This window comes from Eupeodes corollae, chromosome 1 (assembly GCF_945859685.1).
Source record: "Eupeodes corollae chromosome 1, idEupCoro1.1, whole genome shotgun sequence".
Lineage (NCBI taxonomy): Eukaryota > Metazoa > Arthropoda > Insecta > Diptera > Syrphidae > Eupeodes > Eupeodes corollae.
In genome coordinates this window covers 39,550,130-39,564,910 of record NC_079147.1, presented here as the reverse complement: position 1 = coordinate 39,564,910, position 14,781 = coordinate 39,550,130, and the positions used below count along the sequence as shown (strand labels likewise).

At 36.1% G+C, this 14,781-nt stretch overlaps 1 protein-coding gene across 1 annotated transcript; it reads left to right on the top strand.

Annotated features, from left to right (window-relative positions):
• Positions 1-2,674: 2,674 nt before the first annotated feature.
• LOC129941078 (structural maintenance of chromosomes protein 1A) lies at positions 2,675-13,039 on the top strand. The gene is made up of 13 exons (XM_056049623.1): positions 2,675-2,945; positions 3,017-3,237; positions 3,307-3,455; positions 3,530-3,698; positions 9,418-10,896; positions 10,964-11,077; positions 11,145-11,400; positions 11,468-11,649; positions 11,709-11,831; positions 11,893-12,011; positions 12,081-12,584; positions 12,643-12,820; positions 12,887-13,039. The coding sequence occupies exons 1-13, from the start codon at positions 2,816-2,818 to the stop codon at positions 12,947-12,949; spliced, it is 3,687 nt and encodes a 1,228-aa protein (XP_055905598.1). The 5' UTR covers positions 2,675-2,815; the 3' UTR covers positions 12,950-13,039.
• Positions 13,040-14,781: the final 1,742 nt, after the last annotated feature.

The following is a 14,781-nucleotide window of genomic DNA, read 5'->3' as shown; positions in this document are numbered from 1 at the left end:
AATTTTCAAACGTATTGCTTCACTTGACGACTGTTTACTCCTACAAGATGATCTTAATAGTTTTCGCGAATGGTGTTTTATAAATAAGCTTTTACTAAACATAGACAAATGTAAATCAATGTGTTTTACACGTAAACAAAATGTTTTGACTTTCAATTATCAATTAGACTCTTCTTATTTGATTTAACTCTATACTTTCTCTGACCTACATAGGTAAGGGGTTATTCTTGGACTAAAATTAACTTCTACAAATCATTATAACTATATTATTAAAAAAGCAAATAAGACACTCGGATTTATAAAACGGTTTTCACATGATTTTCGAGACCCTTATATTCTTTAACTTCTTTATATATCATTTGTAAGAACAATATTGGAATATGGCTGCATAATATGGGCTCAATTTTATTCAGTCTATATATGTAAACGGAACAGAAGGAGTACAAAGAAGATTCATGGGCTTCTCCCTGCGTTTCTTCCCATGGTCCAATAGGCTCGAACTTCCACCCTACAATCATAGGCTCAGGCTCATAAATCTTCCATCGCTTTCTAAACACAGAGTACATTCAGCTGTGCTCTCGAAATGATTTGAAAGCATTATATGATGAATAACGTTATTGTATGTAGTTTCTAAATTCAAAAATTTCGAATGTTCAGCTTTAGCAACTTTTTAAAAACTTTTATTATATGTACTTTATATTGTGTAAATATTTTAATTTTGAATTCAAGATATACAAAATCTCTTACAATTATTCATTAGGAGCATGGGTACACATTTCTATTTATTGCTAGGCAATCTTGAAGCCTTAAGCCGAGATTTTAGTATAGATCAGTGCTGGGAGATCTTGGGAAGATCCCTTCTTGTGCGAATTTCGAACCTGAGAGGGACAGAGGGAAAACCGCCTGGTTTTGTGGGAATTTCTATCTAAGCCAATTAAGTAGCTCTACCATGTGTCGAAATTCCAAAGGCCTGCGGGATGTTGCGACTTTTGTTTCCGAAAGCAGTAAGACTGCTGCAGAGCTTGTAGATTTTCAAAACTTTTTTGACGTTGAATGTCGTGAAATACTCAAACCTACTAAATCGAGATGGCTTTCCCTATATCCATACATTAAAAGATTTATTATGTTTAAGATTTTGCAAAACTACGAAGTGTTAAAGCATTTATAAAATCTAACATGGCCCTGAACTTAACAGAAGAATAAATTAGAAAAATTTAACAACTTTAAACAAAATCCTTAGTTTGAAACTTCTAAGACAATATTCGAATGGCGATCACTTCCGTCCTACTTTAATGAGGCTCAAAAACAAAAACTTCTCTCACTTTCCATTGAAGAGTTTTGGACAATGGTTTGAATTTAAAAGACATAATATCCGATTTCATAAACAAACCTAAAATCACTTTTATCTAAAAGCATGAGCGGTCAATCTGTCATATTCATTTTTTAATGACACTTTTAAAAATTTAATGAGCCAAAAATGGGCATTTACTCGTAGTTTTAAAAGGTCGCCCACCAAAATTAAAAAAAAATATAAAGTTTGCATTAGCGTTGCCCCAGCATTGTCACAGATGTTAAGACAAAAAAAGAAACTGAATGAATAATAGTGCACTTAGCTTAATATGCGTCTTTAGATCTGCTTTGGCTAATAAAAATCTAATATGCATAGATTAATAAATAAGTGACCGCCACTACAAATTTTTTGATAGCGATATACATATGTATAAAAAAGTGAAGTAATGTTTTATGGATTATTTTATTAACGAGAGCCTTTGAAAATTTATTTAAATACCCAAATTTGTTAATAAAAAATCTGTGCATTAATTATTATTTAACTTTTTTTGTCTGTGGGAAATAAAAACGGAAAAATGAAATCATATGTGGAAAAAAATGGAATTTGGAGACTGGGTAAAGGGATTTCGGAAAAATATGCCCCCCAAGTCTGGAATAGATTTTTTTAAACATAGTTCTTTGCCTGATTCCATTTTGGATCTGACGGCAAAGAAAAGAGTTTTTAGTTCCGTAAATGTACCGATCTGACTAGTTTCTGGTTCTTGTTTCGATCATGTAGTATTTGATAGATTTGCAAAAATTTTCCATTGATAAGTGTGATGGTACTAATTTTGATTAAGGAATTACTGACCATTGTATGACTGGACTTCTGCTAGTTGATTTGAATAGCGTTTTAAAAATAAGACTTCAAAATATTTCAATCAAGAAATTTAATTTTGATGAGTATTCTTTTGGACATGGTTGGTCTTAAATCTAAAAAATAAGTGTTTTAAACATCCTTCAAATCAAAACTTTAAAAATTGATTAAATTATTTGAATAAGAAAGTTAAAAGTGAAATCAAAAATATTCATTCTTCTATATTTTTTTAGAATAAGTTTCACAGTGCTTAAGGGAATTCAAGAAAGCATTGTGAAATTATCAATTCAATAACCAATACAAAAAATAAAGGGTTTATTTAGAATAAGTTTGATCTTTGGAATTTTTGTAAACCTTCACTCGAATTGAAGGTTTTTAAATTGTTGGAGCAAATTAAAAAAAAAGATCAATGACCAAAGGAAAACGACAAAACATTATAAAAGTACATAATTCACAACCATCACCGTGAATGTAGCCCAATTCACAATTATCCCATCTGTCAATGTCAAAAAGACAAGCGTTTGTTCAGAAGAACAGCAGAAGAAAGACACAAAAAGTTAATTTTTGTTTGGATCGGAAGGAAGAGTTTTTCAATATTTTTGTGTTTATTTTAGAAATAGAATAAGAATTTAATTTATTTGAAATCAAAAAACAATTCAATCAAACAAAATGCCTGAAGAGGAAATGCCAACGGCATTTCTAAAATTCATAGAAATGGAAAACTTCAAATCATACCGTGGCCATTTAATAGTTGGACCATTGAAGGAATTCACAGCAGTAATTGGGCCAAATGGATCAGGTAAACTTAATTTTCTACACTCAACAATCAAATGCCATGAAATTAAAACAAAAATATAACTGATTTTAAAGGAAAATCAAATTTCATGGATGCTATAAGTTTTGTTATGGGTGAAAAAACATCGAGCCTTCGAGTGAAACGTCTGAACGATCTTATACATGGTGCGTCGATTGGCAAACCTGTGGCGCGCTCTTGTTATGTTACAGCCAAATTTATAGTGAATGGAGATACTCAAGTGGACTTCCAAAGATGTGTTACGGGTGGTTCATCGGAGTACAGAATCAGTGGAGAGGTACATTTTTAAGATATTCCTCTGTATATGACTTAATTTTATTGAACTTTGATATTTTTGTCTTTAAAGAGTGTTTCGAGTAATACCTACTTGTCGAGATTGGAAAAGTTGGGGATCAATGTTAAAGCAAAGAATTTCTTGGTGTTTCAAGGAGCTGTGGAAAATATTGCTATGAAAAGTGCCAAGGAACGTACAGCTTTGTTCGAAGAGATCAGTGGGTAAGAACTGAAAATGATTTGAAACTTGTGTACCAAATTCAAGCTAAAAAAAATCATTGTATCTCCTAATTTAGTTCTGGACTTCTTAAGGACGACTACAATCGACTAAAACAAGAGATGAATCTTGCCGAAGAGGAGACACAATTTACTTACCAAAAGAAAAAAGGAATTGCTGCTGAACGCAAAGAAGCTAAACACGAGAAAATGGAAGCTGATCGTTATGCCCGCCTAAAGACAGAATATGTAAGTTTTAAAAAAATATAATGTCACCAAATTTTTGTATTCTGGGGACTGAAACGCATACAACAGCATCTCTCTTTTCAAAGTTTGTTTCTGCCGCACCATTACTAATAATAAATTGATATGTTTTATCTGTTGTTAACTAATTTTGTTAAGAATAACACCACTTCATACTTTATTCCAGTTTGTAGTAGCAATTGACCCCCTTAGGTTAGGTTAGTTTAAAGTAACTTTCCATGATGGAAAGGGACACACTTAGGCCAGTTTAATGGCCCATTGCGATACCACACGAATCTTGAAGCTTCCTAATAAGCTCAATGGAACCAGTTTGTGTCCCTTACGAAACGTGAGAGGCTGATTATGTTGATATGATTTAGATCGTTAAAGAAGAATTCCCTAAGGTAATTCTTGCGTTTTTGAGCTAGAGCAGGGCATGTACAAAGAAGGTGAAGAATTTTTTCCTCCTCTTCCTCGTCCATACAGCTTCTGCAAAAGTGGTAGAATGGGTTGTACTGTACCGTTCCTGGCGAGTTGTTCTGCCTTACAGTTACCTGGAATGTTTCTATGGCCCGGCACCCAGCAAAGGTGAATATTAAACTGTTGTGCCATCTCCATTACAGAAGATCGACAGTTATGGACTGTTATAGAGTTTGTAGAGACGGAGTCCAGAGTTTTAATAGCGGCCTGACTATCTGAGAAAATGCGGATATCAGATGTCGACATCACGTTTTCTTTAAGCCAGGACAAGACTTCCTTTATCGCCAAAATTTCCGCCTGGAATACGCTACAATAATTGGGAAGGCGGAATGAGAGACTTAATTTCAGTCGTTCAGAGTAGACACCTAGACCAACTCCTTCCTTTGTTTTCCAGGAATGTCCTATCCTCCCAAAAAGAATTGGGAGGCGTAGAAATCTGGAAATTTATGTCGAATTGTAGTTGGGGGTGATGTAGTCTATGTGCTTTGGAATTGATTCTAAATACAATAAATAAATAATTGCAAATGCGGCTATTGGTTTGCTAAATATGTCAAGATTTGTTAAGTATAGTAAGGTGTCCAGTGCCTTAGATGGGGTCGTGCGAAGCGATCCGCTTATACATAGGCAAGCTGAACGTTGGACTTTATTTACCTTTTCCCTTTTTATACCTTTCTCTAAAGCAGTCCACCATATTTTCACACCGTACATTAAAATCGGTCTGATTACCGATATGTATAGGCAATGCGTGATTCTGTAAGCCCCATTTATTACCTTTTGCAAGAAAAGAGAGCTACAGTAGCTTTTTTGACTCTTTCCTGTACATTGCGTTTCCAATTTAGTTATTTTTTCAAAAATAGGACCCAGGTACTTAGCCTCGCCTGAGAATTTTAATTGGATTTCTTTAAAGGGAGGGTTGATAAATGGAATTTTGTATCTCCTCGAAAATAAGACTAGATCGGTTTTGTGTCGGTTAACACCCAGTCCACATCAAAATATTAATTTAGCTAAGGCATTTTGTAAGAGTTCTTTTAAGGTGTTAAGATGCTTTCCTGAAACTGCTATAGTAACGTCGTCTGCATAGGCTAGGATTTCATTTGCCAATAGGTTCCAGAGGAGAGGGAATGGAACACCACATTGCGGTGTACTTCTACTAACGAATTGTATGCCAGAAGAGTTGCCCAGTTTTGAGTTAATTATTCTGCTAGTAAGCATTAAATGAATTAACTGCCGAAGCGAACTCTCTACATATAGAGATGTTAGCGCAGATGTGATTGCAGATGTGTCCACGTTTGTAAAAAATACCTTCGATGTCAAGGAAAGCAACCATAGTGAACTCTTTATGATTAAGGGTATATTCGACAGTGCGTACTAAGGTGTGTAACGCTGTTTCACCGATTTAGGCATGTTGAGACCTTTACATTTAGTAAAAAAATGTTATCTCATGTGCTCAGAAAGCATTAAGAAAAATCACGCTGCCGTCTTTCGCATGAAACTGTTTGAACAAGAGTCCATACATTTCAAAAAAGCCTGTTATATGTGGATAAATCATATTTAGAAGGAGGCGGAGTCTGACAATTAAAATTATTTGCTTTTAAAGATCTGTTCAGTCGAAAGATAAATATCAACACTCCTCCAAAAACCCAGCTTTTGTTGAACTCTTGATCATATCATTAGTTTGGATAGCAGTAATTTTCTCTTAGATGACTTTAACTCACCATACACTAACTGGGTCACATCAGAAGAAGATTCGTCTCAACAGGAGCTTATGTTATTAGAATATATTATCTGCACGTATTTACAGCAAGTAAGCTTTATTAACAATTCTTTCAGTCAACAAGTCTATTTAGTTTTTTCATCTGACGTTATAAGTACGGCAGTGCTTGAACCAAACTCTGCTATATCGAATATTTGTAAATAAATACCTTCTACCAATTGCGGTTTTTTTTTAACTTTGACGGCCATCTTCTAAAACATAGTAATTTCAAAGACTTCTTACACTATTTTAATTTCGGAAAAGCTAATTTCCAGCTGATTTCAGAGCATCTACATATAATCTATTTGTGTGGTATTAAGAAAAACAATTTTTAAGTCTTATTCATACTTTTACACTGTATTGGAAACCTGTGTAAAAAAATACTTACTTACTACAGACCTAAGCGGACTAGGTCTCAACCAATATGCCTCTCCAGCCGACTCAGTCCTTAGCTAGCTGTCTCCTTTTACTATCTGGACTTTTATTCTTTTGATTTGATCAGTGCCGCTGTACAGTTCGTCGTTTCTCTCCTTAACTCTCCATCTATGCAGACGGGACCAAAAATCACCCGAAGAATTTTACTCCCGAAGCATCGTAAGACGAGCTCATCTTTCCAAGCGCCATAAATGGGAATTGGTATGATGAGTGTCTTATTGATGATAAATTTAGATGCGAACTTTACTGTTCAATTGCCTTCAAAGAACGAAGAGAAGCAAGAGTTTCTCATCGTTTGATTTTAGCGCTGGTGCCGTTTTCTGAATTTATAGCGGTGCCTATGTAGACAAAGTCCTTGACTACCTCAAAGTTATAGCTGTCCATGAGGAAATTTTGACCAAGATGTCGTCGTTCGGAAGAACTTATCCTTTTTTGATGACTTGGTCTTGCTCAAAAACGCTCCACTGTCATCACGCTTTGATCTTACAATTTTGTCAATATCATCGGCGCATTCGAGTAATTGGATGGACCTTTGTGTTGGCGGTTGAGTTTTGCACAATTTTTTCCAGAACGATCTTGAAGAAGTTGCATGGCAATGCATCGCCCTGTTTAAAACCTTTTTAGATATCAAATACATCGGTGAGATCTTGTCCGACCTTGATAGAGCAGCGTGCATTCTCCATCGTCATTCTGCCCAAACGGATAAGTTTGACAGGGATGCCAAAAATAGACATTGCTGTGTAGAGCTCTTTCCTATGGATGATGTCATACGCGGCTTTAAAATCGATAAAGAGATGGTGGGTATCGATTTGAAGTTCCTGGTTTTTTTCCAAGATCTGCCTTAATGTGAATATTTGGTCAATGGTGGACATACCTGCTCTAAAGCCACACTGGTATGGACTTAACAGGTTGTTGATAAGTATGGAAGGAAGGATCTTCTACGCGATGTTCAGGAGACTAGTGCAACCAGTTCAGAGGGTCTCCTATCTTGTGTATTGGGTAAACTATGCTGAGGTTCCACTTGCCGGGCATGCTTTCTGCCGAGCATATTTTGCAGATGAGTTGGTGCTCCCACCAAGTCATCCCCTACTGCTTTGAATAATTCGGCAGCGATGCCGTCACCTCCAACAGCTATGTTAGGCTTCAGTTTCGATAAAGTTATCTTTACTTCGCCGAGGTCTGGTAGGTGGAAATGTTGTTCTGCGTCGCCTGGATTGAATGGTGTGCCATCTCCATTACAGCGTTATATTTTGGAGAAGTGGTCTTTCCATATTATCAATAAAGACTGCGGTTCTAATATGATGTTCCCCTTAAAGGCTTCGGTTCGTGACTTTTACCCTTGGGAGCTTCTTTTTAATTTTTGATACAATTTACGAACCTCATTTCTGTTGCGAGTTGCGACATCTCTCTATGTCATCGATCGGGTGCTTCTCATGTTCATTCTTTGTCTATATTAGCTGGCTATCACAATCTTCTAATTCTAGTCTATCTATCTTTAGATCAAGGGTAATTTCCCCTGGTGTTTGAAACATTCTTTGATACTCCAGTTCACAAAATAGACCCCAAAGATAGTATTATAAACTATCGCGCAATTGTCAAACTGTCTCATATTCCAAAACTATTTGAAAACATCTACGATATTTGAATTTTTTAGTGAAAATCTTTCAATTACCTTAAACAACATGGTTTTATGAAACTCAAGTCTACAACTACCAATCGTGTAGAATTCATGTCCTTAACAGTTTTGGCGCTTTAAAGAGAATCGAAGTTGACGGAGTTTCCACTAACTTTAGCAAAGCCTTTCACAAAATATCGTACAGACTTATGCCCTTTAAGCTTTCTACTCTTGGCTAGCTTTAAATCGATTTTGTTGGAATAGATTTATTCTTACCTATAAAGCCGCGTATATAACGTTCGCTTCAGGTGGCTCTCTCCTACCATTTCTTACTATCTCTGGCGTACCACAAGGTAGCCACTTAGGCCCTCTCTCTCTCTTCATCATAAATGATATAGAGTTGATCTTTGCATATTCCCATATCTTGCTTTACATTTCGTCGATGCATGATTGTTACCCTATTTAGGAAGTTCTCGGCAACTTCTCTATCTGGTGTAAAAAACTGCTTAGACCTAAATATAAACAAACAAATGTCAGTCAATTATTTCAAGAAAGCGAGTAAGAACTTCGCAGCACCAGAGTCGATGCTTTCTCTATGACCAACCCATTTCCTCTGTTTTGATTCTTTGAAACCTTGGGCTCTTATGTGACCAAAGATTAAATTTCTGTGCTCATATAGATTATATAAAACTAAAAGATAACTCAGCGCTCTGTTTTGTAAAACGTTGGCCAAAGAAGCCTCTAGGTTACCTGATCTCTATATCTCCTTTGTCAGTCCCATCCTTGAATATGCATTTCGAGTATGGTCTCCTTACCAAGGCGTACATATTTCAAAAATTAAAAGGTTCGAAGGCGTTCAATTCGATTTGTCCTCCGAGGCCTACTTTGGCATGATGATGTAAAGACAGATAAATAAAATCTTGTTCATCCAACGTCTGCTTTCTGGATTCATTAACTGTCCTAACTTTTTTACATAACTCGCATATTCCTTAACGCATATTCCTAGCACTTTTTGCCTAAGCCATCGTCTCCAAAACTGTCCTTTCACCAGCCTCTTCGTTAGCTATAAGTTACTTACTTCTTAAGTTTTTAAGAAATCGTCTCCAAACTGCCTCATCCTTAGCTATAAGTTACTTAGTTCTTAAGTTCATCCAACGTTTGCTTTCTGGATCCATTTACTGTCCTAAACCTTTACAACCCCATCTTCCTTAACTCTAAGCACTTCTTACCTAAGACATCGTCTCCAAGACAGTCCCTTTTTACAGCCTCATCCTTAGCTATAAGTTACTTTGTTGTTAAGTTATATTAAGTTTATAGCTTGAATAAAATTAGTTTACCAAGGAGGGACAAGAAAATAATATCAAGAACCCAAGAATTAAAATAGTGTTAACCTGCGTAATCTTTATCATACTTAATTTTGTATTTTATACATTTTATTTTAGAACGAAAAACAAGTGGAATATCAATTGTTTCGGCTCTTTCACGTCGAGAAAGACATCGAGAAACTCAACAAAGATCTGGAAGCCAAACAGGAGGAAATAAAAGCCGTCGAAGTGAAGAAAGAACAAGCCGATGAAGTCCTAAAGGAGAAGAAAAAAGAATCCGGCAAAATAGGTCGTGATCTGGCCAAAGTCGATCAAGAAATTCGTGAAGTTGAAACTTCAATCAATAAAAAACGACCACTCTTCATAAAGGCCAAAGAAAAGGTATCGCATTGTCAAAAGAAACTCACGTCATTGGTAAAGACCCTAGAGACAGCCAAAGAAGCTGACAATGCCCATCAATGTGACATCAGGAATTTGGATCAAAAACTAGCCGATGTTGAGGCTTTGAAGAAACGCTTCGAAGAAGAGATCGAGGGAGAATCTCAGAGGCGTGGCAAGAGTGTTCACATGGAAGAGGGTCTCGTTCAGGAGTATGATCGTCTCAAGCAAGAAGCTGAAGCAACAGCCACACAATATCGATCGAATTTGGATTCGGTCAATCGTGAGCAAAAATCCGATCAGGATTTACTTGACAGCGAAATGAACCGCAAAGCATCAATCGATGAGGCATTTAAGAAGTTGACTCTTCAGAAGGAAGAAGCCATGAAGCGACACGATAAGCTTATGGATCACATCAAATCCAGTCAGGCGGCTCTTGAGGAGCAGAATCGTATAAAGGAAGATCTAAGGCGTGATGTTGGCTCATCGAAGGAGAAAATTGCAGAGAAGCAACGTGAGTTGGAGAATGTTCGTGATCAGTTGGGCGATGCCAGAATTGATAAACACGAAGATGCTCGCCGAAAGAAAAAGCAAGAAGTTGTGGAGTTGTTTAAGAAACAGGTCCCCGGAGTATACGATCGGATGATTAACATGTGTCAACCCACACACAAACGATACAACGTTGCAGTTACCAAGGTGCTGGGTAAATACATGGAGGCCATAATTGTCGATACTGAGAAGACAGCACGTCACTGCATTCAGATCCTCAAGGAGCAAATGTTGGAAGTAGAGACTTTCCTGCCACTGGACTATTTGCAAGTGAAGCCACTGAAAGAACGATTGAGAAACATCTCGGAGCCTCGTAATGTGAAGCTGGTCTTTGATGTCCTTAAATTCGATCCGCCAGAGATTGAGCGTGCTGTCTTGTTTGCAACCAACAACGCCCTCGTCTGTGAGACCCCTGAGGATGCCATGAAAGTTGCCTACGAAATTGATCGCAGTCGATTTGATGCTCTCGCTTTGGATGGAACATTCTATCAGAAATCTGGTATCATATCTGGTGGTAGTCATGATTTGGCTCGGAAAGCCAAACGATGGGACGAGAAGCATATGGCACAGTTGAAAATGCAAAAAGAAAAACTCACCGAGGAAATGAAGGAGTTGGTGAAGAAATCACGCAAGCAGAGTGAGCTGGCAACTGTTGAGAGCCAAATTCAGGCAAGATATAAATTAAGCTGTTATTGATTGTATACAATTTTTAATCTCTGCTTCTGAAACTTTTTAGGGCTTAGCAAATCGTCTAAAGTACAGTATGGTAGATTTGGAATCGTCCAAAAAATCAATTTCACAATTTGACAGGCAGTTAAAGGATGTTCAAGGTCAACTTGATGAATTTGGCGTAAGAGAAAACCTACAAATTTAGTTTATCTTTCTTTTAAAACATGTACTTTCTTTTTTGTTCCTAGCCAAAAATTAGTGAAATCGAACGCCGAATGTTAAAGCGTGATCAGCGTATTCAGGAGATCAAAGAAAACATGAACAACGTCGAAGATAAAGTTTTTGCTAAATTCTGTCGTCGTTTAGGTGTCAAAAACATCCGTCAATACGAAGAGCGGGAACTCGTAATGCAACAAGAGCGTGCCAGGAAGCGGGCTGAGTTCGAACAGCAAATCGATGCAATTAATACGCAATTAGATTTTGAGAAACAAAAGGACACAAAAAGTGAGATCCTGTTAAGGGTTTTAATAAGAAATGTTTTTAATTAAAATTGATTTTGGTTGTTGTTAAGAAAATTTGGAACGTTGGGAGAGAGCCGTTCAGGATGAAGAAGACGCCCTGGAAGATCTAAAAGTAGCTGAAAAACGGTACTTGAAAGAAATCGAACAAGATAAAGAAGCTATTGAAAAGTTAAAGCAAGGAAAACTAACCAAAAAGACTGCCGTTGATGAAATGGAGGAAGAAATCTCGAAGGTAATATTTTTATTCTTACTTCACGTACTCATTTGAAATCTTGTGCAACTTTTTGAAAGGCTCGTCGTGATGTTGCAAACTTGGCTAAAGAAATTCATTCCCTGGGTAGTCAAGTGTCTGGCATTGAGGCGAAAATTGAGACTAAAAAGAACGAGAGACATAATTTGCTGATGCAATCTAAGGTTGTAAAATATTTTTAATACTTAATTGGTCAATTAACTGATTGAGATTATATGGTTTTAGATGGATTGTATAGCTATTCCATTACATAAAGGATCTCTGGATGATGCAGTTCGGCAAGGTGATTCGGAAACTACAACAAATGGAACATCGACTTCTATGATTCTTGAAAAGGAAAATCTGTAAGTTTTCTTTGAAAATCCTTTAAATTAATGAATCCTCTGTTTCACATGAAAATCCCTTTATTTTAGAATTGAAGTCAACTACAGCTCGTTGCCTCGTGAACTTTGTAAACTTAAAGACGACTCACACTTCAAAAAAACCAACGATTCTCTGCAAAAGGATTTACAATCCAAATTGGACATTCTTGAGCGAATTCAAACACCCAACATGAAAGCCATGCAAAAATTGGATCGTGTTACCGAAAAAGTCGCCTCTACAAATGAAGAATTTGAAAATGCCCGTCGCAAGGCTAAGAAAGCAAAAGCAGCATTTGAAAAGGTCAAAAACGAACGTGCTGAAAAATTCATTCGTTGTTGTAATCATATTTCGGAGGCAATCGATGGCATTTATAAATCTCTAGCACGCAACGAAGCAGCTCAAGCCTATTTGGGTCCGGATAATCCTGAAGAACCCTATTTAGATGGAATAAATTATAATTGTGTTGCACCGGGAAAACGTTTCCAACCGATGAGTAATTTGAGTGGTGGTGAGAAGACAATTGCTGCTTTAGCTTTGTTGTTTTCTATTCACAGGTTTGACATTTTCGGATTGTTTATAAAAGTTTGAGAATTAATGAATTTTCTTTTAAAGTTTTCAACCTGCTCCATTTTTTGTTCTTGACGAAATTGATGCAGCTTTGGATAATACGAACATTGGAAAAGTCGCATCTTATATTCGCGATCATACGATGAACCTACAAACTATTGTCATTTCGCTCAAAGAGGAGTTTTATGGACATGCTGATGCATTGGTTGGAATTTCACCAGCTGTAAGTTTTGTGGAATTCAATTGATTGTTTTCTATTTCATTTTTTTCTTAATCTGTTTTCTTTTAGGATGGAGACTGTTTAATTTCCAATGTTTATCTTTACGACCTTACAGAATTTCCAGACAAATAATTTTATGTTTTTGTATTGAAATATTTATTAATTTGTATTACATTAAAAAAAAAAAACTATACTAAAACTAATAAATTAAAAAAAAAATAACGTTCCGATTTTTAATGTTAAAGTAATTTCTTTTACAACATTAACATGTTGAGAAGGATAGAGGAGGGGATACTCGTTGATCTTGTTGTTTAGAATATAGAAATGGGAGGGAAAAATAGAGTTGTGTTAAGGCTTTGACATTTTTTATATGCGTGTGTAAAAAAAAACTCTTCGATAGACAGTTCGTCTTAAACTCAGCTCAATGGTAAACTGTTAGAAAGCCTTTAAATTTTGAGTGATACGGAAGAATATTGCATGGACAAACATTAAGGGAAGTATATTTTGTAAGGATCTATTGTGTCCTATGTAGATAAATGGGGTAGTTAATTCTTTTGAGACATTTAAATGTTAAGGCTATTTTAAGAAAAGGTATCTTTGATCAGGGCCGTCAAGACAAATTCCAGGCCCAGGACTGAAAAATTTAGGGACTCCCCATATTTACCATTTTTGTTTTTCAAAGTTCATGCCTACTGATATGATACGTTCTAATTTCAATAACGAATAGCATACAAATGGTTGTAATTAACAGAAATAATAATTTTTTGTTTGCAAAGTGTTAATTTATTATCAAATCAAAATCGATCTCACGGGTATCGTCCAGTTTAGTTGAAATGGAGGATGGATAGAAAATAATTCAACATGCAAGTAGATCAGATTCCGAACAGAATCATACATTCCATTCGATATTGCCAACGACATGTTAGTAAATGATAACACGGTCGATTAAATATTTAAAAAAAAAATAGCATGAAGATCTTTTACCTACTATGAAAATAAAATAGAGCGAAATTTGTCTTAAAAAAGTTTGCATTCAATGGAATATTTTTTGTTTGGCAAACGTGCTTTCCAAGATTTCTGAGCAGCAAGACAACTTATAATTGCATCGAAATTCAATTTCCTTGCCAAAGGTGCTTTGATGCATAGTGTACCATGTCCGGAAACACGATCTTGTGATTACCACGAACGATGAAAATTCTTTGTTCTGGCAAAGACGCTAAATGAACGTTCGGCACTAGCTACGGTTACAGATATGGTGGAAAACACACATTGAGCAATACAAATGTTGGGGAATATCGTCTCCAAGATCCGGGAATAAATAGCATTGAGCGGAAGTTCTGCTTCAAAATTGGGTTCATAAACGTGTTTCAGATGAATTATTTATTCTTGAGACACATGCGAGTTATACTTTTGTATGAAACTTAGTAATTCCAGATATAATTGAATCAACTATCAAGTAAAGGGTGTTTCTCTTGAAATTGATTTCTTCGTTTGTTTCAATTTGCTCTCCGACTCCTTTATTTCCCCAAAATGCTTCTTAAATTGCCTTTTTCAGTTCGATGGGAACGATTCTCGAACATCCCCCAATCCAGCAACTCATTTGCATTCAAATAAAATTTGATCCCATGCGTTTCGATTAATGTTCAAATCAGAGATCAATTTGTCAAGATTTCGAATTTCAACGCCAATAGTCAAGTTTCTGGCTTAAAGAATGATCGAAGACATCAGGACGCCATTTACATCTTTTCGAGCTTCATCAGTTAAATTAATATTACTTAAGGCTTCTTATGATGTTCTAAGGTTTTTCGTATGATTTGCAAATAGTTTTACTGCATCAATTCTTGCTGACCACCTTGTATCGGAAAGTTTGTGAAGGGAACCCGCACATTTTTCTTAAGAATTTCCCAACGCAACGTTGCAAAACAAGTTAAATTACTTTTGAACAACACCAAATAATGTGATTG